The 27,686-nt window shown below is 44.2% G+C and overlaps 1 protein-coding gene across 1 annotated transcript in view; it reads left to right on the top strand.

The window, feature by feature from the left end:
* The window catches only part of LOC139761722 (uncharacterized), a 158,104-nt gene that overhangs the window by 92,625 nt on the left and 37,793 nt on the right, over positions 1–27,686 (top strand). Inside the window, 3 exon segments of the mRNA XM_071686112.1 lie at positions 10,675–10,760; positions 17,602–23,007; positions 26,484–26,711. Coding sequence (XP_071542213.1) covers positions 10,675–10,760; positions 17,602–23,007; positions 26,484–26,711 — 5,720 coding nt within the window.

Genomic DNA, 27,686 nt, shown 5'->3' with positions numbered 1-27,686 from the left:
CATCCCCAGAACTACATTTTCTAAATCTGAGGTTCAGAAACCATTTGTACAACCACTGATGCATCTCGAGGACCCCACGAGTCTACTTAGGTCCCTCTGTACCCACTGTAAGCTCCACCTACACCCACTAACACACCCTTCATCCATACTATCACGTAAATGCTTTGTTTCTCTATACCAACACAAGAGAAGTCTTTCAAATCTGAATTTGATATGTTTTGTCCAGGTATCTTTGTATGACTGAGCAGTCCATGATTTTTAACACTTCCGAGACTGAGAAACAAATCGTACGATAGTCGACAAAACGAATCAAATCTATTTATATTAGAAAAGAGAGGGTTGAGAGGTGATCTAATACAGGTATTCTGAATTATTAAAGGATTCGATTATCTCGATCTGCCGAGCTACTAAGGGATAGATTCTTCTGATTTCACTCATAGTAACAGATACAAACTCGTGGGCAAAGGTTTTACCCCGAATGAGGCGAAGTATCTGTGCTTTAGCAGGATTTTTAACAAATGGATTGATTTCCCAGTCGCAGTCGTTGAAAGCAGTACTATACATACGTTTAAGCAAAGACATGATAAATATTTAGCTTCAGACTCACGACTGACATTATTTGCACCTCCTTAACTATACGAAAAGTTTATAAGTCTTTCTCTTTCAAAAACCTGTATGTCTTTCTACACTACAGCATTAATCCACGAATTTCTCTTCTCACTCGATATCACAAACAACCTCGTTAGCACCAAATGGTCTGTTGTTGTTTGAATTAATGTGCAATCATCTGTGTAACCTATAATTAATGGAACATGATGGCCCAACAAAGATTCACATATAACTTATAATCAATGAAACACAACATCCTAACAAAGTTCCACATATAACTTATAATCAGTTGTAAATGATGACCTAACAAAGTTGTACATATAACCTATAATCAATGGAACATGATGACCTTACAAAGTTGTACATAGAGCCTTTAGTCAATGGAATATGATGGCCAAGTGGCGTTCGAAATATTACCTCATACAAGTAGAATACTACCGTCAATTAATTAGTAATCAATGAATTGTATAACTAACCTTAATTGCCAGGCAGGTGTATGACTGCTGCAGCCACATGTCTACCAGGGACGCGAATTACAGGAACTTATCACTTTGGCAAGTTCTCTAAACAATCGCACTATTTCAGCTCCTGTATATCAGTTCTGGACGATATTACATATAAATATACAGACCACATAGACCCAAGGTCCAAGCGAGGTGGTCTGGCCTTAGCATTGCTTAAAATTCCTGCAACGTATCACCATGTTGTAGTTTTTCCACCATATGCCATCATCTCTAGCAATATATCAATATATTTCCACGTATTGGTCACCATTGAAGATAGGCAAAAATATTTCCAGCCTATTGTTTGTTAACCAGTCGTGACACTGTGTTCAAATATTTTCCCTACACTTCACCATTGGCAGTTTCAATTTCTTTTTACAGCCATTTTCTTCGTCAATCGCTATTATTATCATTTTTTTTTTCATTGTCTGTACCATAATGTTCACTATTCACCGTATATTGCAGTTCATCCACTACATTTTTTTTACAAGTCAATACGTATTGCAATATTTCCACTATGATCCCCACTGATCACTGTACGTTTGACAAATTTGAACCATATGTTTCACTAGTTCTGTTGCTTTCTTTTCGGTGTTCATTCTCACTTTATAAACCTTTATCACCAATTTTGTAATTACTTGCTTCCTGGCTTCACAATACCTGTGGACTGATCAACATTAAGAGGTCACAAATGTAAAAGGTTACAACTTACGAGTTACCTAACATTATACGTATGTGGTATGCGAAAAGATAATTCTTAATATTACTTGGACATATAACATGACCAGGTGGAATAGTTATATATCTGAGAGAAGATATAATAATACGACTTTCTAGGGAAACTGTTTTCCAAGGCACAGACGAATCATTCTATCCGAACCCTTAAACGAGATGTTTGGCTCAGTTGTTACTTTCGACCCCTGTCTAGTGAATTGACAAACAAAATTAATACATTTTTAAGATTTTCGTCCGGAAATGTATTTCCATGTCACCTGATCCCCAATTTTCAATTTTCTTTCTCAAGTTACTCGTTTCCTTTAATGTTTCATTTCAGTATATCACGTACCATATAACAGTCAAAAATTGCTTGGAGATTACATTATCAAAACTCACAACAGAACAGTCAAATGTTGTACATCATAAAACTCCGATTAACAAACACATTAATTCAAGCGTTACGTCGTAGGTCATCGCCACATACCGTCCTGTACGCAAGTACTTTGTCACACACTAGTAATGGTAACACACTCGTAGTACGGTGTGTGCTGCGTCCGGCCAAACTGGTAGCCTCCGCCTCCGTCAACCACAGCCCGGGTGTAGGGGCGAGCGGAGGTGCAGGATGTAAACAAACAAGTGTGGAAGCCTCTTACGGTTGTTCACAAGACACATATAATGAGGGATTTCTCGTATTTCATTGTAATCACAAAGGTAATCATATATCAGGTATATATTTCCCTTCTAATTACCATTTGTGGATAAGGTTTATATGTGCGTTGCTAAGACTACTTGTCTGAAAGGTGTAAACATGAATGTACGAATGGGTGGACAACGATCGTTTGCCTGCTTATATAAACGATTCTCCACAGACGAATTATTTCGGAATGTGAAAGTTTATGGACCAAACATTGAGGTGAATATGGCCAACAAACACACACACATACACATACCTGCCTTAGGCAGATAACCACACACACACACACACACACACACACACACAGAGTGGGATGAACAAGTAGTGATCAATGATTAAGTCTCTAAATAGTTAAAGGTAACCATTGGTGCGTGACGATAATGATGTCTTGGGACCAGTTGTCTTCGTCATATATATTAATGATGTTAACACCGGTCTGCATTGTACAAAAATAACAATATTCGCGGGTCATACAAATTTGGGAAATATATCTACACCAGAAACTGAACGTCTGTCCCCAACTTCTAACTAACATAGACGAACTGATGGGCTGGGATCACAGGTGGCAAATGGATTTTGATATTATTAAGTGAAAGGTATTAAGTGTAAGTAATAAAGATATAAAGGCAACTTATAATATGGGTTCTGATGAGCTTAAACACGTAAATGAGTAAAAGGACTTGGGTATGATAATCTAGGGTGAGTTAAAGCTTTAAGTAAGCAGTTAACAGAAGCAGGAAAAGAAGGGACAAAATTCGTGGATTAATTGGTAGGTCTCTTGAAGTTGCGTCCTCATGGAAACTGTGTTCAGTCTTGGTCAACCTACTTGAGGAAATACACAGAACCGAGAGATTATAGAGGCGAGCTACCAAGGTGATGCCCAGCATGAGAAACAAATTGAATTCGCTTACCTTGAATTAGAATTCATTATAAGATCTAACACAGGTATTCCAAAACCTTTTAAGGCTTTGATAATCTCTATCAGACCAGCTATCTGAGGATAGATTCGTCGGATTTTCGTAGTAATTCATATAAACTCGAAGGCAAACGTTTTACCTCGAATGAGGCGAAATAGTTTTCCTTCCAAAGGATTGTTAACATATGGATGATTTACCAATGAGAGTATCTTTTAAAACAGTACCATAGAAACGTTTCAGTAAACACTTGATGAATATTTTGCTTCAAATAAATGACTGATATTATTTGCACCTTCTTAGCTATACGAAGAGTTTACAGACCTTTACTCCTCCCACACTAGTCCATGAGTTCTTCTTATCCACTGTCACAAACAGCCTCCTTAGGAACCAGTGGTCTGTTGCTGTTTGAATTCATTTGTATCATTTCAACACTGACACGATGTTGGCAAATCTAAACTGGTAGACCACATCTCTCCTTGAAGGAGACCTTGAGCAACCTCACCAGTGCTTTGACCTGGGTCATCACACATACTTTGAGTACACACAGTGAGATGCCATCTGGTCCCTCAGTGTTATGCGGGTTTAACGCGTTCCTTCTTTAACCACTTCACTTACAGTCTTGCTTCGTTGTTTTTCAATGTATCTTTTCCCTCGTTGGTTGGCAGCGCTGGGGTTAACGAGTCTTCGTGTGCAGTTCTTCACACATGTCCTCATCTCCATCAATGACTTCCGTTTATGTTCTCTGATCTAATTTAATGCTTCTTGGGCTGTTCACTTCAAAGTCAAGGAACGATATGATTAGATTGATAGTGTTGTGTTCCTCTTATATCCGTGAAATATTCATATATGTTCCTTCTACATACCTACCATGTTCCTTACGCATCTCACCTGTTCCTTCCTACTTCTCTATACAAGAACAATGGATACAAATGAATTCAAAGAGCATCAGAACAGAGCCCAAACGAGGCAGTTTGTGATAATGGAAGACAAGAGAAACTCGTGGACTAATGTGGTCAGAGTAGAAAGATCTTCAATTCTCTTTTTCAAAGACTTTAGATCTGTAAACTTTTCATATATTTAAGGAGGTGCAAAACATAATAGCAATCGTGGATTTGAAGCAAAATCTAAATCTATGCTTAAACGTATGTATGGTGCTGCTTTCGACCACTCTAACTGGTGCATCATTCCATGTGTTGACAATTCTGTTAAAGGAAAAGCACTTCGCCTCATCGAAGCTAAACTTTTACCCATGAGAGAAATCAGACGATTATATCTATAACCAGCTCGTTACATGTAGTCATGTCCATCTCTCTTGTAACTTCCACATGTAGTTCAACGCTCGCGTCTCCTATTTCCTTTCTGGATATGATAGTGTGTTGCTTTCATTATTCTACATCCACCTGTGGAACATTCTATTTTCTCTGTTCCTCTCTCCTACCGCAAGTACAGACCTTCCTAAACCCTTGTTGTCCACGTCACAGAATCTACAAAGGGATACGAAGGCATTCAAACAGCAACAGACTACTGGATCCGTTGTAACACTGTCCTGTTACCAGATTTACAAACTTGGCCTCACAGTCTACTCTCTTCAAGTTGTTGTTGTAAGGCTTAATGATTCTATTTTTACATATAGCCTCCTGCTCTGGGTCGCCTCTTTGTTTACAAGGGCTTCCTCAATTAATGTAATCCATCGCAAGCGCCAAAACTGATTACTTTTGCCAAGTGAACGTCTAGAGGTAATGCCTCACCTCTGAGGCTACTGTAACTAAAGACTAGATACGGTTTTGATGGCACATTTGCACCTCTAGTCCATATGATCTGTGGTGTACACTAGTGCAAGACGCTCTCTGGAACATACTCTAGGAACTTGAATCTCTTAAGTGTTTGTTCGCTGATGCGAGAGACAGAATAAGACAGAGTGAAAATAAGTTAGATTTGTGGGTGTAGTATGCGTGTAGCTCATTCAGAGGAGGGAGGGGTGATTGAATGTTTGTGTTTGTGTCATCAGCTACTGTCTTGTGCACCCAGACTGCCATCCAACGAGTGGTAGCGCAAGAGGCTTACAAACGTCAGAGAAGGACTTCGTCAGTAGCAGTGCCTCTAGTCTGGCTTTCTGACGCATTACTTCAGGCACAACTTTCTGACGCACCACTCTCTGACGCACCACTTTCTGACGCATACTTAGGACTAAACTGTACATTGCTCCAGCTACACCAGGTGTATTTCACCCACAACCACTATTCTTGATTGATACCTCCTGGAGCGTTAGTCAAGAAATGTTCGTGGACCATCGTCCGTGGACCACCCACATTCCAAGGACCATCATCCACGAACCTCATCACTCCAACCATAATCAAAGGACCACCATTGTATCGACTGTGAGCCAGAGACCACTACCGATAAACCCATGGATAACCTCACTCACTTCAACCCGAAACCCAAACTCTGTCACCCAGAGACCACGACCCATGAACCCGTAACCCATGGATGACCGTACATGGGTTCTGAACCCATCAACCCTAGCCCATGGACCAGCACTAGCCGTTCACCACACATGGATCCTCACTCACCGCAACCCCAGCAATGAATTCGAGACGCGAGTCACGCGGTTCGAAATCAGGATATGAAACTCAGACAGAAAATGTTCGTTCGATGATTTAAATAGATTCAGACTCAGTGATATAGTGGTCAGAGGTATGGCAAATGGACCTTACCGGAAATAAGGACAAAGTAAAGGGGAAAAAATGGTAATACAGGTATTAAATACGAGTATGTAATGTCTGGTAAGTCATTAGAGGGAAAAGGAGAGAGAGAGAGAGAGAGAGAGAGAGAGAGAGAGAGAGAGAGAGAGAGAGAGAGAGAGAGAGAGAGAGAGAGAGAGAGACATTGGAATGCTCATCAGAAATGACCTAAAATACACAATGCACTGCTAAGCTACACATGAAAAAAAAAAAATGTATGTGAAGTGTCGTGGTTCGAAATAAACAACACTGATTCGACATCGCTCTCGTCATACCACGTACACAAGATATTGCCCATTTCTGACCACCAGGCTTTATATGGTACGAAGAAATAACAGGAATCACAAAAGGACAACGAGCTCGATTCCCTGACTTTGTGAGGCGATCTAAAGTTAACTTCTCATAAGATGTGAGATCGGTGTAATACGCGTATGAGTTCTGTTTATCCTGCAGAAGGTCGTTAAAATGACCTCATAACTATAATGTCTTCCATAGCACTACTCATATCGGGCATATTATAGCAGTACTTGTAGCATTCCTCTCCCTTACAGTCCCTTATAGTCCCTCCCTTATAGTTCCTCCCTTATAGTCCCTCCCTTATAGTTCCTCCCTTATAGTCCCTCCCCTATAGTCCCTCCCTTATAGTCCCTCCCTTATAGTCCCTCCCTTATAGTCCCTCCCTTATAGTCCCTCCCTTATAGTCCCTCCTTACCACACACAACCTAAGTTACTGTCGAGCTGTGGGCGAACAGAGTTCGTACGGGTCGTACAGACTCACAATCGGTTGCTCACATTCCTGCTACTGTTCTCCGCGTGTGTGAGATGCTCTGATCCCTGGCTCACGTACTCACATGCTACCGAGCAACCTGTTGCATAAAACCCGGAGTGCATATACGGGTGCACGGGAGCTGTTGCTCAACCAAGGGAGTTCACAAGAGATAAAGAGGAGGAGGTGACCTCCAGGCAGCAGACTTATGTGGGTAGGTCAGGCAAGACGAGAGAGAGAGAGAGAGAGAGAGAGAGAGAGAGAGAGAGAGAGAGAGAGAGAGAGAGAGAGAGCCATGGTAGAAGCAGGTCAGGGTTGGGGAATAGTAGGTTAAGGCCACTCGAGGGACGGGATATTTGACCTTACAAATAGCATTTTGCTAGTCTCATGGGACGTTCTCTATCCCCTCATCCCAGCTGTGACAAAGCATCACGAGAGAAATAAGTGAAAAAAAAAAGTCTTTATGGAGAAAGTAGCAAGATCAGTGAAGAACAAGATGACATTTTTCACTGTAGCAGTGGGTTCGACAGTGCCGTAACTTCAGTGTACATGTTAGTCACATAACTCATACAGTGTGAGTGTGGTCAGAGATGGATACACATAAGATCACTGTTTCCCAGATTGTGAGAGAGTGGGAGGAGTGAACTTTTAGAGATAGGTCTAATTAAATCCTGCAGAAAAAGATTGGTGGAATATCTTATTGTTGATGTAGAAATACTTGAGAATTCTTATATCTACGTTTCATGTAGATGAGTCGACTGTATGAACACTTGATGTAGTGTTATGAGATTTATCATTGTTCAGTGTATCAGACATTCACCTGTAGCCCAAATGTGTTGTAACATAGGAAGGAGATGGGGAAAAAAGCAGAGTATGCAGACAAAGACTTGGGAAATCGTCACTTATCTACAAATGACAATGTTGACACCAAAGTGGTGAAGATTTTTGCAGTAGGTAGATAGGAGTGGCCGTGAGAGAGGCAATGAGATAGCGACGGTAGATCAGGTGTAGAATACACAGGTGACAGGACGGAGCCTAAGGAGAAGTGTGTGGTCAAGGAAGGCGAGCGAGAGGTTGTGTGGTAGGTGAGGGAGTGGGGGGTAATGTGTCGGTCTCTGTCATGGTGGAAGCGGCAGGGGGAGCAAGTTGTGACTGAGGAAATGGGAAGTTGTGGTGATAGAGCAACGTGGGTCGTGTCACTTGGAGGTAAAAGACGAAGGGAAGAGGTGCAGCAGGAGGAGGGAGGGGGTATGGTCTCCCAGACTAACTGCTGTGAGTATTAGGTTGTAGACAGCAGCCGCCGCCCAGGGAAACACTACCCTCCCGACGGAGGAGTGGTTGGAGATGCCAAGAACCACCTAACAACCGCAGTGTCAGGATTGCTAGTCTTACTTTGTTTCATTAAATCGTCGTAACATCTCACGTGCATTACTCACCTCTCTTTCCACGTCTCTTTTCTTTTTTCTTATCTTTATCTTCCACATGACACCAACCTTCTCACATTATGAATCATCATATGTCTTTCTCCAAACCTCTGTGACTTCGTCCTTCATAGGAAACAGGTTTCCCATTTCTCGAAATCTCTCCAGGTGAATGTTTACTTTTTTTGATCTTTTCTCTTAAAAGCTCAGGCCTCGCTGGAGACATGAGTCCGCGCCTGGAGTGCTCCAGCTGTACAAGGAAAGGTTATTTATGAGTGAGAACGAATGTAGGATGAGGACATGAATCAGCTGTGAGGATGCGTAGGGAGACACCGGTATAATGGAGTGGAAAAAGGAAGACAAGACAAAGGAAAGACTATGAGGCCTTACTTCTACAGGAACTGGCTTGTAAGTGGACTACACCAGAAGAACCAAGGGTTACGATATGGCTATAGTAACAGCAGGAGTCTATGTCCTGTGTGTCAAAAACCACCCACCAGGAAGACGACTCAAACGAGACTTTAAGGAGTGACTCTTTCCTCCCACACCAAGTAACTAACACACAAGAGGGCGTCTGCCACCACACCTGCAGTGATGGATATACTGAGTTCGGTAATATGTGAAACGCATGAGTGATGACCACGGAAATCATCATCATTTGGTAAGTCAACTGACGGCTGCCTGCTCGTCCCCGTGGTGGCCAGGTTGGTGTTTGGCCGGGAAACTAGAGACCAATCCTGGGCAAGGGGATATTCAGGTGGAACCAGTTGGATGTGTATGATCGCATGTTGCTGACGTCTGCGGTCCACGCTGACGAACACCCCTGGTGACGAAGGGAGGAAGCTAAGGCCAGAGCACACCGTTTCCTGCCAAACCTTCGTGCCACAGCTTGTACGATGCTGGAGACAAAGGAAAAGGGTTGAATATAGATTCACGCAGATTCCTGAATCTCATTTGTAGTTCAAGCAGGTATCTGGCGGGTGGCCATGAACCTAAGTCAGGAGACTGGAGGACAATACCTTGCACCGAGTGACTGGCCGACTGACTGAGTCATACATTTACTGCTAAATCATCCAACTTAGGATTCAACACTCGGGACTTGGTGTCCGACCCTATCCATACTGTTGAATGAACCTTTTTACCTTTATACATTTTGACAAGTTAACAAATAAGAATCGTTTCAACCATCACAAAGATGATCATGATCAAACCCTCTCTGCCGAAACGTAAACTAACATGAACCTCGCTTCAGCCTTCCCTCCTCCAGGTGTGAATACAGCGAATACACCAAATACATCATAATGAAAGAGGAAGACATGTGTATATCTTGTATATATGTGGTGATCTGTGTTACAGGTTGAAAGGAGAAAATAGGAAAATCTCTGACGAGTTAAAATGAAGGCGCAAGACTGAGGCTGCTTCTACTACTGCAAGTAGCAGTCTATAAGGAAATAAGGGAAGCAGTTTCAGGTGGTAGAGCAGCAGACGACTTGGTTAGTTCGATGATGACGTTGGAGACTTTGAGACAGATGATAAAGATGTCTTTCTAAGAAGAATTGTCAGCCATTTCCCAGTCTTTGTTTCCACAGGCATTGTTCCGGTTTGAGTAATCATTCACAATTATATCTCCTCCTTCGTCTTGTCCCAACACTGGTCTTTTAGTCATCATTTACCGTATGTGTGTGATTACCATTTGTGATTACTTGTGATTACTATTTTTGATTACCATTTGTGATTACTATTTCTGATTACCATTTGCGATTACATGTGTGATTACTATTTGTGATTACTCTTTGTGATTACTATTTCTGATTACCGTTTGTGATTACTGTTTGTGATTACTCTTTGTGATTACCATTTGTGATTACCATTTGTGACTACTATTCGTGATTACCATTTGTGATTACCATTTGTGATTACTCTTTGTGTGTTACGGGAAGAGAGTTTTACACTCGTGTTGCCCTGTCTCTTAACCGCATATGTACTATTCATATACATATGTACCATATCTTTACTTCTTTATACACACACACACACACACACACACACACACACACACACACACACACACACAGATCGGCCAGCCCCCGAATGGAGGATGAACACTTGGGTTGGGTGTGGGCCAACTGTCACGCCCAGGATTTGAACCCACTTCGGCCCGATCCCAGGCTGACCCATGCTGACTCATGGTCTGTGTGTGTGTGTGTGTGTGTGTGTGTGTGTGTGTGTGTGTGTGTGTGTGTCGTATGCCAGACTGATGTAGCAGGACCCAAAACTATGGACCTCAAACTGGTTTCGTTCCTCAGATGCGGTGCCGTACGCCCCTCCAGCGGGTCGTCGACGGAGGACCTCAGGCAACCAGCAGGAGCGTCACCCCGGCAGGAAGGGTCAGGCAGGTGTCATGGCTGGTGCCCACACGGTTCTCCATGACGGCGAGGCCTTCGTCACGCCCATCCTCACCCGTCTCTCTCTCTCTCTCTCTCTCTCTCTCTCTCTCTCTCTCTCTCTCTCTCTCTCTCTGCTCAAGGTCCTCCTTCTCCTCCTCCTCCTCCTCCTCCTCCTCCTCCTCTACCTCTTCTTCTTCCTCCTCCTCCTCCTCCTCCCCTTCCTCTTCCTCTTCCTCCTCTTCCTCCTCCTCTCTCTCTTTACTCGACTTCCATCTGGCCATGTCAACACCTCCACTGCTATCATCTGTTCTCTAGCAGGATCTGCACCCTCAATCACCATGATTAGACGTCATATCGTCAACCTTAGCGCGAACCATCTTGGTAAACATGATCTCCCCCCCCCCACCTCAATCGTTGGAGGAACTACCACAGTCCATCTCCACCACCAGTATGATCCCCCCTCCTCTCCATCGTTGGAGGAACTGCCACAGTCCATCTCCAGCTCCCCCGCACCAGCTACCCTCTCCAGTCAATCATTCAAGCATGACCCCGTCCTCCTACTGTGTAATGCTGTGTCCTGGTACATAGCTAAACATTAGGTTCTCATTGTACATAGAACTTCCAGGTGTCATTTTTGAGCTTAAGTTCTCTTGTCATCCTGCCATCTACAATATCCCGTCCCAGAAGTCAGACAACAGTTCTGTAGACTCGGTATCACCACGTCCACACCATCCCACACGTCCACACCATCCTACACGTCCACACCATCCTACACCATCCCACACGTCCACATCATCCTACACGTCCACACCATCCCACACGTCCACATCATCCCACACGTCCACATCATCGTACACGTGCACACCATCCCACACGTCCACACCATCCTACACGTCCACATCATCCTACACGTCCACATCATCCTACACGTCCACATCATCCTACACGTCCACATCACCCTACACGTCCACATCATCCTACACGTCCACACCATCCTACACGTCCACATCATCCTACACGTCCACATCATCCTACACGTCCACACCATCCTACACATCCACATCATCCCACACGTCCATATCATCCCAGTTCTGACAACTGCATCCTGTAGTTAGGGAATTTAAGCACTTTCCTGTAACATCAATAATTAGATCTCTGTCTTTATATCATTCGATTCTTCATTAAGAACCTTTTACTCTTTACGTATGGAGATCATCATCAATAGTTCAACTATGCTTTCATGATCTTTCCCAGTCATCTTTCTCTCTCATCTTTCTCTCTAAATCATCTTTTTCGAAGTTATTTTTCTCTTTATCATTATCTCCACTCAGCTTTTTTCATCTTTCAATCATCCCTCTACACATTAACATTCATATATCACCAGTTTTATTGTTATATTTGAGTTATATTTACCTGTTGATATAAATATCTCTTCATATTTAACCTTAAGATCTACATGATAATAAATGTTTGTCCAAAATGAGCAACAGCTGCCGTAGACTAGGAATTTATAGTTTATGCAAAGAGGATGAAGTTCAAATACATTATCTAGTATCTCTGAGTAGCATTTAATATTCTTTTTTTTATGTATTCATTTCTTGTAGCGTTTGATAGACTGTTTCCTTCTGCATTTGGTAAACTGTCTGGCCCAACGTCAGCAGGACAGAGCTGGTTCGGACCTTGAAACTTCATAATTTGTAGATTATCTATCCTTAAAGCATGAAGAAGCATCATGATCAATATTTATCAAATAAAGCTTCTTAGTATTACTTATAAGTTATTAAAGCTCAACAATAATGCTCGTATTTCATAATGCTTTACATCATCGATAATTTTCTATACCGCTTTCCAGTAGTGTTGTAGAAAATCCTGTAGATCTGGGAGTATATTGATATCATTATAGCTTAAAGACATTTTTTTTTTCGTAGTCGCATTTATGATAAATTTGCTCGATTTTCTTATCAGTAAAGATTTTGATACAAATGATTATGTCTGACGGAATCAACTGTTTCTCCAACGACCTCTCTGACGAAGTCTTCCGTGAGTACTTGCTTCGTCCATACACATCATGCTAACACTGGCAGTCAACTAGATGTGTGGAGAAAGTTCGTCATTACAATTACCACCACAACAGAAGAGAAGGTGGGACTCCTTCAGCGCTACGATGGAACCCACAGGGGAGAATTGAACCCCTTGAAGGAGGCGAAGGGAGCCGAGTCTCCGTCACTCGTCTACCATTACCAGATAAATAATGCCATCTGAACCCATTGCTGACTACCATTACCAGAGTCTGTTGCTGACTACCAGTACCAGATATTTGGCGCGTCGGAGTCTATTGCTGGCTTAACATAAGGCCGAGTTATGCGCAGTGACTTACTTCCCTGGTTAATCATCCTTAATCCCCTCAAATTAACCCTAGTGCCATACTTAACCTAATGTCCTCTTAACTGAATTATCCCCTGCGTCCTAACCACTAACTTCACCATAGTGCCCCACTGCCTATTGAGTTAAGGACATGTTACTCTCAAAGTTAAGAGCAGTGTCCTAATCCTTAACTCCAGTGTTTGCATTACCCAGTTTGATGACAGTGTTCACCCACTTATACCATTGTAACCCCAGGATTCGATTCACCAAGTTAATAGCACTGTCATATCCCCAGGTCACCTCAACATCCTACTAACCAAGTTGGGTGAATTGCACGCTAAGTTAACGTTCTTATTCTACCTTCTCAGTTAACCTCAGTGTTGCCATGAGCAAGTTAACTTCAGTGTCATAGTCACCTGGTTAACATAAATGTCCAGAGCACTAAATCAACCTTAACATATTATTCAGCAATTTCACGTCACTATGTTGCCCCAAATTAACTAATGTTTTCCAAGTTAACATTAGCATTCTTCCCAAATTAACGGCTAGCTCCCCAAGTTTACTGTTCTTCAGTCTAACTCCACTAGTTAACCAGGGCAAGTTACACCTTTAGTGAATCAACTTTGTAAGTTAGATTCTCATGTAGTCACGTCGGTACAGTGAGGCCAGCAGAGGCACTACCCTGAAAGGCCATGACTGTGGTATAGATGGATGGCCTCACCCAACTCCCCGGGGCCTGTGGAGGCAGCCCAACCCTCCCGGAAATGACTAGGTCCTCCTGCTAGACAGGCTTGCCTCTGGGGTGCTCCTGCTAGACAGGGTTGCCTCTGGGGTGCTCCTGCTAGACAGGCTTGCCTCTGGGGTGCTCCTGCTACACAGGCTTGCCTCTGGGGTGCTCCTGCTACACAGGTTTGCCTCTGGGGTCACTGCTGGGGACTCACCATCGAATTGCTTGATGCCAGATATCAAACGAGTCGTCACGACTATGATTGGTTCTTTCGATTGTCACTTGTTACGCTGATGTAACATCACAACGGAACAGGAACACTTGAGAAACGTGAGGTGGATAGTTGCTTACCAGCGACGACTGGCAGCGAGTGGACGCGAGCACTGACCTTAACACTGGTGCAGGTGGAGGGAAGATGTAGCGGAGGTGAAGTGTGGATGTGACCACCAGGTGGAGGTAGAAAGGTGTGGCCATCAAGTGAAGGAGAAGGGAAAATGTGGTTACCAGATAGAGGTGGATGGAGGATATGTCCACCATTTGGAAGTGGAGAGAGTGTGTGGTCACCAGGTGGAGTTCGGATGTGGCTAAGAATTCAAACTTTATACGAAAAACCTAAAGTTTGTGTGAAGTATATATTCATGAAGCTACAAGCATCATGTAGGAATGCTCTCTCAGGCAACCGAAAGAGGTGAGGCTGTGTCAATGGGAGTACAACCTTGTCATAGAACATCTCACTCTAAAGGAGTCTACTTTTCCCTGCTACTGGAAGTAACGTAATATTGGGCTGCAGGAGCCTTTAGGAAGGTCCCGGGTAACACGAGACTCTTGCAATCTATAGATGAAATAACATAAGTATACTTATTACGGATGCAGCTTCGAAGCTACGGGAACCGTGTTGAGGGATCCTTGCATTATATTCATGATCTCAAGATAGGGAACGATAGGACGAGAACAGCTACAGAGAACGTTGTGTAACACTGTATTTACGAGACACCCAAACTGCTGGGGTATATCTGTCACCCACTGTTGGTAGACTTCTGATATACTCCAGTGTTTGTGAGGATCTGATACACAACGTATAACCTGTAAGCCAAATGAACGCGAGATATAAGAGTGAAGGACAGTTACGTAAAGTGAAAAGGAAACTTTAAGTGGGTATATAAACCTGGCAGAGGCTTCCTCACATCTGGCAGTGACTTCCTCACACCTGGTTGTGACTTCCTCACACCTGGCAGTGGCTTCCTCACTGCTGGCAGTGACTTCCTCACTCCTGGCTTGGTGCACTCATAACAGAAAACGTCGCCTGGTAGGTCAACGTGCGCAGCGGCCAAATGGTCAATGACTATCGGTTTCTCTTACGATAGTTAGGTAGTAGGTGGGAGACAGAGCCGCTGACCAGGAAGGTGTCTTACCTGTACTACGCTAGCCTGCGTACCGGGAGGGTTAGTGAGGGCTGGGCAGTGATCCAGCACTTCAGTGGCTGTCATGTGTCGCTGGCTTAATCTGCTGTCTTATCTTTCTGCCTCCATCCACACGTACTCTCCTGGCTTTTAGAACACAAACACACTATCTCTCCATCTCACACATAACACTTGACAACACGAACTCAAACAACGCGTTCTTTGTATCTCTAGAAATTCCTGCAGTGAGCGGTGAAGGCTATGCTACAGCCCTGCCAAAATCTCGTGGTAATTAAATATTTATCCTCGAGATTTTCGAAACAAGTGACTGTGTGAGGAATTGGTAGTCACGAAGGCAGAGTGAAGGTTATGAAGGTATAGTCAGGGTTGTGAAAGCAGAGTTAGTTCCATCTTCAAGTTTTAGATTGTAAATGAAATTCTATATCTTCATAGATAATGGAAATGATTTTTTTTCTTTTATGTTTAATGCTAATTCTTCTCACAAACTGTATCTTAGAATTTCTTAATAAGCCTTGAATGATAATGATTGCAGATAACTGAGGTTGGGTGAAGAAGCCAATACCTTAAGCTTATCCTTCGTAGAAACAATGATTATTAGATCGTGTCTTAATGATAGATGAACCGACCTGATTCTTCTAGCTGTCCTTCAGTTGTTCCAGCTGCTACTGATTCCATGATTTCTTCCAGTTCCTCTCAACTCCCACTGCCTTGAGCATTGTGAACTGCGCAGTCCTTCCGCTGATCATCAACTTGGCTTTCGTAATGCGAGATCCACCGGTGGAATCCTCTCCTGTTCCTCTAATGTTTGGTCATTATAATCGAATATAGTCGAATATAATCGAATATAATCGAATATGATCGAATATATATATCCAAGGGACCTTTATATAGAGGCTCCTACAGCCCAAGGTTGCACTACTTCCAGTAGCAAGGAAATGTAGACTCCTTTGGAGTGAGAAGTTTTTTTTTTGGCGAGACTGTATTGTTAATGATACATCCCCACCAAAGGTGACTTTTCACTCACGGTGTGACCTCGAGCAGGCGGAGACCGGTAGCACCATACTTACTTCTTATCCCAGGAGTAACTTCTATCTTTATGAGATTCCAGCAGCACTCAGGAAGCTGGCCACGTCCACCAGTCGTGACCACAGGTCATAAAGTGGAGTGATGTTGTGTGCTCGTCTATGTACAGAAAGTGCAGGGCAATTTGGTCGAAAACTCGTTGTCCTCTTTATGGTAGTTGCATTGTAGGCATGAAGTGTGATGAAGCAGTGTTTGTAGTGTTGCAGTGATGGATTATGTCCAGAGCGTAGATTTGGAAGTGTGACTCGTGTGTGTCTGGGGAGTGTGGTCTCTGGTGGGTATATATCTGATGAACTTAGGTTTAGTACTGAGTTAGGAGGCCAGTTGTTTAGTTCTTGTCGGGTTATTTCAGTGTCTATGTGTTTTGTCAGTGTTATACTTGTTAGAGGTGGGGGATCTGTGAATAGAGGTTGCTAAAGTGTGAGGTAGGGGAAAACTTTTTATGTTTCTATTGTGGGGATGATGGTAGGTTATGGAGTGGTTTGGACGTGAGGTGTGGTGTTTTGCGAAGAATGTAGTGACGACCATGTTGAGGTAGGAATGTACTGGGAAGATCTTTGTTCCACTGTGTAGGTGTTGAGTGTTTGTGGTTGCCAGGCAGCCAGGTGAGTGTTCTGAGTGTATCCTTTCGTGATGTTTGCAGCTCTGTTATGTTTGCTTTTCAGAGGAAGGGAGACTAGGCAGGTGAAGTGTTGTTTGAAATGGAGCAAACGAATTGTTTGTAGGTGTTAGGGGATTCCTTTCCTCTGTCCACTTCAAAGCCGAAGAGTTATCAAACAAGACAGAATAGGAAAAAAGGAAAAGTTCTTCAGGAAGTGGAACACTTGCATATTATCAAGGGAGGTTGTAGCTGTTATCAAGTAGATAGTAAAAAATTCCAAAGCTTGGCGGTAATTAGGAAAGATACCATCACAACTACCCATCCACGAGTTGCCACTTGATAAGTATGTTACAGGAAGACTTGCTAGGTATTCCGTGCGGTAACTCATGCCAAATATACTTAAATTGTTAGTCTCGAGGAGTAGATACCGAAGTAATATCTACAGAAAAGAAAGAGAGAACCAGCAACGTAGCGTTGTAAAATTTGGCGAAGTTTTGAGGTTAGATCGTGAGAGATTATTAGCTGGATTGCTCTAGACTGTATCATGTCAAGAAAGTTGGAGTGATTTCATATATATATATATATATATATATATATATATATATATATATATATTGTATAAGACTCTGAGCAACGTGTCAATATCCTAGGTCCTGCCGGGTGCCCCCACCAGGAAGAAGGATGGGAGGGGTCTCAGGGATGAGGGCGTGCCCAAGACCGGCTCCCTGGAGCGGGAGGCGCGACCCCGCCGCTCCTTCATAGCCGACACCAAAGAGAAGATGAAGAAGACCATGTCGCTGGACCGGCGCAATCTGCCTGGCCTCAGCCGGAGGTCGTCCAGCCGCGACAAAGTCAGTCAGTCTCGTGAATCCATCATGGGCAAGATAAGAAGAGGGAAGAAGACTGAAGAAGAGAAGCCAGAGGCTGAAGAAACAGCAGCTAAAGACGAGGCACCTGGCGATGGGCCGTCTGCCGCGGTGCTGGGCGGAGTGGCTACCGCAGGAGCAGCAGTGGCAGTTGCTGGCACGGTGGCTGCGTCCCATATTGGAGACGCGGCCGCTGAGGCAGCAGACGAGGCCCGCGATGCCGCCGGAGACGTGATCGACGATGCTGAAGACAAGGTGAAGGCGGTCGGGGAAAGTCTTGGCTCGAAGGATGATGGTTTAGCGATCACCATGACTGATGGCTTGGTCGCCGTGGAGGAAGAGCCGACTCAAGTGATGACTAAGAATATAGAGGACATTCTTGCAGAGGCTAAGGATTCCGCTTCCAGAACCGCTAGTGCAGCTGGAAATGTGATGGACAGTACAGCAGATGCAGCTGCAGACACGACGCAGGAATTTACTGAAGCTGTTAAAGGTCTTGGTGAAGAAGCAAAAGATGCTGCTTCTAGAACCGCTAGTGCAGCTGGAAATATAATGGACGGTGCAGCAGATGCAGCTGCTTACACAACACAGGAAGTTACTGAAGCTGCCAAAGAATTTGGTGGAGATGTACAAGGTGCTGCTTCCAGAACCGCTAGTGCAGCTGGAAATGTGATGGACAGTACAGCAGATGCAGCTGCAGACGCGACGCAGGAATTTACTGAAGCTGTTAAAGGTCTTGGTGAAGAAGCAAAAGATGCTGCTTCTAGAACCGCTAGTGCAGCTGGAAATGCGATGGACAGTGCAGCCGATGCAGCTGCTTACACAACACAGGAAGTTACTGAAGCTGCCAAAGAATTTGGCGGTGATGTACAAGGTGCTGCTTCCAGAACCGCTAGTGCAGCTGGAAATATAATGGACAGTGCAGCAGATGCAGCTGCAGACACAACACAAGAATTTACTGAAGCTGTTAAAGGTTTTGGTGAAGAAACACAAGATGCTGCTTCTAGAACTGCCAGTGCAGCTGGAAATATAATGGACGGTGCAGCAGATGCAGCTGCAGACACAACACAAGAATTTACTGAAGCTGTTAAAGGTTTTGGTGAAGAAACACAAGATGCTGCTTCTAGAACTGCCAGTGCAGCTGGAAATATAATGGACGGTGCAGCAGATGCAGCTGCAGACACAACACAAGAATTTACTGAAGCTGTTAAAGGTTTTGGTGAAGAAACACAAGATGCTGCTTCCAGAACTGCCAGTGCAGCTGGAAATATAATGGACGATGCAGCAGATGCAGCTGCAGACACGACGCAGGAATTCACTGAAGCTGTTAAAGGTCTTGGTGAAGAAGCAAAAGATGCTGCCTCCAGAACTGCCAGTGCAGCTGGAAATGCGATGGACAGTGCAGCAGATGCAGCTGCTTATACAACACAGGAAGTTACTGGAGCTGTTGAGGAACTTGGCGAAGACGCTAAAGATCATGCCTCTAGAGCCGCCAGTGCAGCTGAAGATATGATGGACAACGTGAGAGGAACAGCTGAAGATGTTGGGAAAGATTCAGCGGCTGCAGCTGCCGAGGCGACATATCAACTTACTGAAACTGTTGGGGAATTTGGCGAAGATGCACAGGATGCAGCTTCCAGAGCCGCCAGTACAGCTGGATATGCGATGAGTGACCTGAAAGCTGCAGCCGAAGATACAATGGAAACTGCAGAGGACGCAGCTGCAGAGACAACGCAACAAGTTAGTGGGACTTTTGAAAAACTTGGCGAAGAAAGTCATGACGCTGTCTTAAGATCCGCCAGTGCAGCTGAGGATGTGATGGGTGATGTGACGGGAACAGTTGCAGATACGATGGGAAATCTATCATATACAACCGGCGAGACAACTCAACAAGTTACTGAAGCTTTCGAAGAATTTGGCGGGAAAACTCAAGAACTGGGCTCAAGAACCACCAGTGCAGTTGGAGATGTGGTGGACAATGTGGCAGAAGCAGCTGCATTGAAGACTGCAGACGAAGATATTTCATGGGACGTTAGTGGAACTTTTGACAAAATTGGCAAAGACGCAGAAGATGCCGCTGCTTCCAGAACCGCTAGTGCAGCTGAGGGCGTGATGGACAGCATAAGAGGAACAGCTGAGGATAGGATAGATAACGTCGCAGCTGCAGCTGCAGAGACGTCGCAGCAAGTTACTGAAGTTGTTGATGGTTTTGGTCAAGAAGTACAAGATACTGCTTCCAGAACGGCTAGCGCAGCTGGAAATGTGATGAGCGACATGCAAGGGGCAGCTGAGGAGACAGTAGGTGATATAACAGATGCAGCTGCGGAGACGAGGCAAGAAGTTATTGAAACTTATAAGGGACTTGATAAAGGTGCAGAAGATGTTGCTTTTAGAACTGGCAGTGCAGCTGATCATCTAATGTACAACCTTACAGGTGCAGCTGAAGATGCAATGGACAGTTCAGTGGATACAGCGGTGGAAACGACAAAGCAGGTAGCTGAATCTGTTGAAGTAATTGACGAACAAGCACAAAGGGTTGTGTCTAGAACTGCCAGCGCAGCTGATGTGTTGGGAGACGGGAGAGATGCAGCTGAATATGTAATGGACAGTTCAGCAGATACAGCTGCAGGGACGATGCAGCAGCTCACTGAAACTGTTGACAAATTTGACGAAGATGTTCAGGATGCTGCATCCAGAGGCACCAGTGCCGCTGCATATATGATGCGCAGCTTAACAGATACAGCCGAAGAGGCGAAAGATGACGCAAAAGAAACTGTTGAAGACTTTGGCAAAGTTGTACAAGAAAGTGTTCCTACAACTGCCGATGGTGTTGAGGACATTGTAAACAACGAGGCAATCAGAGCTCAAACTCTGGTGGACGGTTTGTCAGACGAGGCTCAGGACGCGTCCCAAGACCTGATGAAAGATGTTGAGAAGCTTCAGAAAGAGGCCGGGGATTTCCCCTCCAGAAGCACCAGTGCAGCTAAGGATGTACTGGACGATATGGTCGGTGGAGCAGAAGAAACTTCACAGACTATGACCACGGCTGTTGAAGACGGTGCATTGAGAGCCGCTAGTGTCGCAGATGCTGCGGTGGACGGGGTGAAGGATGCGGCCGAAAATGTGTTCGATAACATGGCAGTTGAAGACTCTTCGCGAGAGGTGAAGGAAATGGTCGAAGACTTTGGTAAGGACGCTCATCATACTGCTTCTAGAACGGCCAGTGCAGCTGAAGGTGTAATGGCCAGTATGGCAGATGAAGCTGTTGGAAGACTCGGTGAGGAAGGTCAAGGTGTTGTCTCGGAAGCCACTGATGCAGCTGAGGATGTGATGACAAGTGTCATAGGCACAGTTGATGATACGATGGACAACGCTGCAGATGAGGCCGGGGAAACTGTACACAAAGTGACTGACGCTGTCGGGGAGCTAGCTGAAGACGCCCGTCAGGTGGCTACTGACGCAGCTGCTGTACCTGAAGGCGTGGCGGACAAAGTAGCAGATGCATTTGAGACTTCAGCTGAAGAAACATCATATCATGTGACTGAAACATATGAGAACTTTGTCGATGACGCTCATGGCTCTATTGCCATGGCCGCCAGTGCTGCTGACGAAGAGGTAGACGCAACCGCAGAGACATTAAAGGGTGTTGGCGAAACTGTTGGAGAACTTGGCAAAAACGTAGAAGATGCCGCTTTCTCCACCGTTACTGTAGGTGGCGAAGTGATGGACGACGTATCAAGTGCAGCCCAGGACGCTAAGCAGACGGTAACTGATACTATGTGGGAACATGGCAAGGATGCTGAAGACGCCGCTTCCCGAGCTGCCAGCGCAGCGCAAGATGTAGTGGACGATGCAGCAGGTACAGCTGGACAGACATTACAGGAGGCGACTAAAACTGTTGAAGATTTTGCCGATAATGTTGGGGATACGGTTTACAAAGCTGAAGATAAGTTTTCCAGAACTGCTAGTGCAGCCCAGGACGACCTACTGGATCATATCGACAGAGGACATGAGAAGGCAGCGGCGGAAGCTGCCAACGCCGTGTCAGAGGGTCAGAATCTGGCGTTTGATGCTCTAACGAACGGCGAACGAACGTTCAACGAAGCAGTGGATGAACAACTGGTGACGGCAGAGAATGCAGAAAGTTCATTATTCAGCGCTTTGAAGAATAACTTCTCGAACGGTATGGCTGCCACGTCTGATCGAAGTCCAGACCAAGATTATGACTTAGTGGACAAGCCGAGGGAAATCCAAGATCAGATGGAGGTTAAAAACTTGGCTGATGATGTTTTCCTGGAGGAGAAGAAGACAGGTGACACTAACGGGCAGAACCTGGGGGCCACGTATGGTCTAGCCAGCCTGGCAGGAGGAACGGCCGCCATTTTCGCTGGAAAGAAGGACACCGAAGATCACAAAGCAGATGACTCAACAACTCCGAAAGATTCAGGGAAGACAGAGGCAGAAGCTGGCGGTACGTCTTTCTTTGGATCCATAAAACAAACAGTAGGTAATACTTTTACTGACATCAAGGAAGCGATAAAGGGAGACAGTAGCGTTACCACAGTGGATGACGAACAGGGGAAGGAATTCCACGAAGAGAAAACCACTGGAACTGAAGCAGTGCAGCGAGCTGAGGAGTCGGTGACGAACGGTTTGGAGAAGGACGAAGTTGAGCCAGGCACCAGTACCTCCTTCTTCGGGGGCCTGAAGGCCTCTGCGACTGGTGCCTTGACTGATATCAAGCACGCCATAACAGGCGAGAAAGACGAGGTGAACAGTGATGATGAAGACGTCAAAGTGGTTGCGATGAGTTCTGTCGGTAAGGACGAGGAGAAAAATGTTAATTTTTACGTTGGCGATGCACCGATCGAGCTGAACGACACTGAGACAGACCGAGATGCCGAGGCTAGTGGCACCTCATTCCTTGGGACGCTAAAAGCCTCGGCATCTGATGTTCTGACTGACATCAAACACGCCGTCACTGGCGAGAGTAAGGGTGACACAGGTATTCCTGAAGATGACGAAAAGGCAAAGATAACTTCCATAGGTACTGATGAGAATAAGAATGTTGATTTGCATGTTGGAGGCTCCCCAGTAGATGGTACCAACGCCCTGGCGGAGTTCGCTGCAGAGGAAAGTGGTCGCTACGTCAGACAACAGCAGCAGTACGAGTTCGACGAGTCGGATGAGGTGGGTATGGCACGTTGGTGAGGTGTGTGGAGTGACAGGTCTAGAGAGTAAGTCTTAAAAACTGACAGAACATAGAGCATGTTATGAGGCACCTGACAACCCTCAGTCATGTAACACAGTTCCTCAGGCACATCATATATGTTGACAGGTCCTCATAGAATGCTTTTAAGTTAAGCTTTGCTCTGGAAAGCTACACACTGTGTTCTGATCTGTCATGCACGCTGGCTAAAATAAACCCCTGTTTCGAGACCCTTATTAAACCAATGGCTTTTTTCTTTTTAATAGCAACATAATGCAGTAAACGTTGTCAGCTTTATAAACCACTACTGTTGTTCGTTTTGTTCTGAGAGTCTTAAGACACTCATGCAAAGTGCGTCCAGTCGAGCATGAGTGAGTGTGTGTGTGTGTGTGTGATGGGGAGGGGCCTCATCTCCAGCATGGTTCCCCAAGATTTCTCTCGTTGTTACTGTGTTTCCTCTTACCATACCAACGGTCACCGAGAGACTCTATGAAGTACTTCAAAGAGTCAACAGCAGGAGAGTAATACGGTTCTTCTCTCTGCCTGTGCCTTCGTGGTGTGTGTGTTGTGTGGGCGTGGCAGGAGCATGGTCTGGTGGGCGGGGCCGTGGCCGCGGGCGCTGCCAGCGCCGCTGTTCTGGCCGCTTCCACCTGTGTCGCCTCCGTCGGCCCCTTGTCCAGTGTGCGTAGCCTTCACAACACTACTCGCCTTCTGTGCTGTTATAAACCAGTCCTGCATCAGTATAACAAACACAAGCTTCCTGCATCATAACTTTCGACGTTAACAACACCACGTCTTTGTTACTTCTTTTGTTCACTGTACAGATAATGATTCCGTGTTGCTTTGCACGTCCCTTCTTAGCTGTACTTCGCTACCTAACACCAAATGGTTAGAAAATTGTTAGAATTTCTTATTTCACCTGCTGACTGACATCTATTGACATTTAAACGTGTAATATATTCATTGTTGACTAATTTTGATATCAAATTTATTTTCTTGTTCTTTCTATTTACTCCATCAGCGGAGAAACACCTGCAGATAATGCACATGGAAAAATATTGTAATGCACTTGGCAAACTTTAGTACTTCTAGAACAACTGTATTGTACATTGAGACAACATTGTGGGAGAGTAATGCTTGTAGAACGACAATGTAGTACATGTGGGACAACAATGCAGTACATGTGGGACAACAACATAGTGCACGTGGGACAACAACATAGTGCACGTGGGGCAACAACATAGTGCACGTGGGACAACAACATAGTGCACGTGGTACACCAACGTAATGCACGTGGGACAACAACATAGTGCACGTGGCACAACAACATAGTGCACGTGAGACAAGAACATAGTGGACATGGGACAACATACAGCACGTGGGACAACATAATGCACGTGAGACAACATAGTGCATGTGGAATAACAACATCGTGCATGCGGAATAACAACATAGTGCGCGTGGGACAACAACATACTGCATGTGGGACAATATAGTGCACGTGGGACAACAACATAATGCACGTGGGTTAACAAAGTGAACGTGGGACAATATAATGCACGTGGGACAACATAGTGCATGTGGAACAATAACCTAGTGCACGTGGGACAACAACATAGTGCACGTGGGACAACATAATGCACGTGGAACAACACAGTGCACGTGGGACAACATAATGCACGTGGGACAACATAATGCACGTGGGACAATATAGTGCACGTGGGACAATAACCTTGTGCACGTGGGACAACAACATAATGCACGTGGGACAACATAGTGCACTTGGAACAACAACATAATGCACGTGGGACAACATAGTGCACGTGGGACAATAACCTAGTGCATGAGGGAGCTGCGACCTTCAGTCAACACACCATTCATAGTTACGTAAGGTGTCCTGTGTGAGCCACCAGGATCCTACTATGTTTTCAGGTCTTGTTTGTCTATATCCACTGCTCCTCCCTAGTGGCTCTTCCTCCGTACTGTCTCCTGAAACTCTAATGGCTGTTTGTATCCCAAGCATAACTAACGATATAGTCTATATCTGCAACTCCGTTATATATATATATATATATATATATATATATATATATATATATATATATATATATATATATATATATATATATATATATATATATATATATATAATGATTATTACACGAAAATGCACTTGGGAACTTAATGTGTTTCTTTTCCTCGAGGACTCAGAGGAATATATATATATATATATATATATATATATATATATATATATATATATATATATATATATATATATATATATATATATATATATATATATATACACACACACACACACACACACACACACACATATTAGTGTGTGAATGTCAATGTGTCGACATTTCATCAGCATTTATGGTGTCGATGTATCAATGGTAAGTAGAATTTAAACCCATGTGCATGTGTTGTCCCTTAGGATTTGATCGCCTTTTCAGTGTTTCCATTACACTTACCTCTGGTGTTTCTGTCTCTCTATCCATAACATATTAAGTATTGTTTTCACTGGTTCTTACAGAACCTGTTATCAAAACCCTTATCATCGAGTAGTAACTGACTAGTAATTATAAATGCCCCAACCCACCCACATACACATATATGTACATACACGTCCACACACGCACATATACATACCTATACATCTCAACGTATACATATATAAACACACACAGACTTCTACATATATACACATGTACATAATTCATACTGTCTGCCCTTATTCATTTCCGTCGCCACCCCGCCACAAATGAAATGACTACCCCCTACCCCCCGCATGTGCGCGAGGTAGCACTTGGAAAAGACAACAAAGGCCACATTCGTCCACACTCAGGCTCTAGCTGTCATGTATAATGCACCAAAACCACAGCTCCCTTTCCACATCCAGGCCCCACAAAACTTTCCACGGTTTACCCCAGAAGCTTCACATGTCCAGGTTCAATCCATTGACAGCACGTCGACCCCGGTATACCACATCGTTCCAATTCACTGTATTCCTCGCACGCCTTTCACCCTCCTGCACGTTCAGGCCCCGATCGCTCAAAATCTTTTTCACTCCATCTTTTCACCTCCATAAAACCCATAAGTAAATTTCATCTTACAGGTTTCAGTTTTGTGTATAATGGATGAGATCCCATATCACTTGGTTCAGTCATACATGGAGAGTGTACAATACCACATATACACAGTAAACCTCATCCCCTCCACCTCAGCCATCCGATTAAGATAATCTTTAAGACACTTCTTCCTCATAGAGGGGGACTGAGTGAACGTTCTGCAGGCTATGAGTGAGAAATAACCTCCTTCAGATGCTTAAAGATATGACGAGCAGATGTCGTAACTTATCTTTAACGTAAGATAAAGATGAGTTAAGATGGAGAGACAGATTGACGAGGTGGTGCATCCGTAACCCCCTGACAATAGCGCTTTCCTCCAGGAGAGCGACCATGAACGCCAGGAGCAGCAGAAACAGCAGCAGGAACAGCCGTACCAGCGAGAGGAACAGCAGTACCAGCAACAGGAGGAGCTGTACCAGCAACAGGAGCGCCAGTACCAGCAACAGAAGGAAGAGGAGGAGGAGGAGCAGCAGCAGCAGCAACATCAACAGATCTCCAGCAGCGACATAGTTCCCTCCAGCCAGCAGGACACGGCCGCCACCACTACTGTAAGTGCGGTCGTTTTCTACCAACAAATAGATGAAGGGGGTTTGATCGAGGGGGCAGACTCTTCTAGGTATAATTGGAAGGTTTCTAAGGAACCCCCTCCTCCTCCCAATAACCTGGCCTATGGAAAGAGTATATCATTTGCATGATTTCTTACAGTAGATGTAGGAGTAGATGTCATTTTCTCTGCATAATGTTTCTCAATTATTCTTTCCCTTTGGATTATTATATTTTCTATTTAGAGAACGGGATTTTCAAGGTATCCTTAGGAACTTTGCCAGACTTTGGGGGATGCTTACTGGGCCAACACTGTTACCAACACAATATCTAAATTTGTATCAGATATTTTCCTAAGTGCTAAACAGCCCTTATTAATCCTAAACTATCTCTGGGGATAAAATGGTTGCGATTAAGAGGCTTAACAGAAGACAAAAGTAATTCTAAATTCGTGGTAATTGTATTCTCTCCGAACTGCGCGCTTCTCGGTCAAATAAATCAGTTAAAGAAAATTGGTTCATCACGAAAAACCATCTTGATCAGATGGCTTTTGTTAACGTAATATCTTCGTAAATGATAATGACAGAACCTTAATAATCATGCTAATTTTCTCTTCTGTAAACATCTCAATGATGTAGTCAGCATTTATTGACATCAAAAATGCAGTTCGTTATGTCATTAATTATATATGAAAGTTAGTTTACAATATCGTATTTTCACCTCAAGAACCCACTTCGAAAATTAACAATTTCCCAAAACAGAAGGTCATGTGTTGGTAACAGGGTCGCTCTAATTCAGACCAGAGTCCATTTCATTCTCTATAATTCTTGAAAATAAAAACAAACCAAAAACTAATCTCTGGGGGTAGAGTAGAAAGTAGATTGACTCATGATTAAACTAACAGTTTTCCTAAAGCATTTCAGCCTCCATTTAAATGTACTGACCAACCAATAAGACAGGTTCAGAGTAGATCGCTCAGA

Source organism: Panulirus ornatus, chromosome 41 (assembly GCF_036320965.1).
Source record: "Panulirus ornatus isolate Po-2019 chromosome 41, ASM3632096v1, whole genome shotgun sequence".
NCBI lineage: Eukaryota > Metazoa > Arthropoda > Malacostraca > Decapoda > Palinuridae > Panulirus > Panulirus ornatus.
Note: the sequence above shows the minus strand (reverse complement) of the source record. Positions and strands in the feature narration are given on the sequence as shown.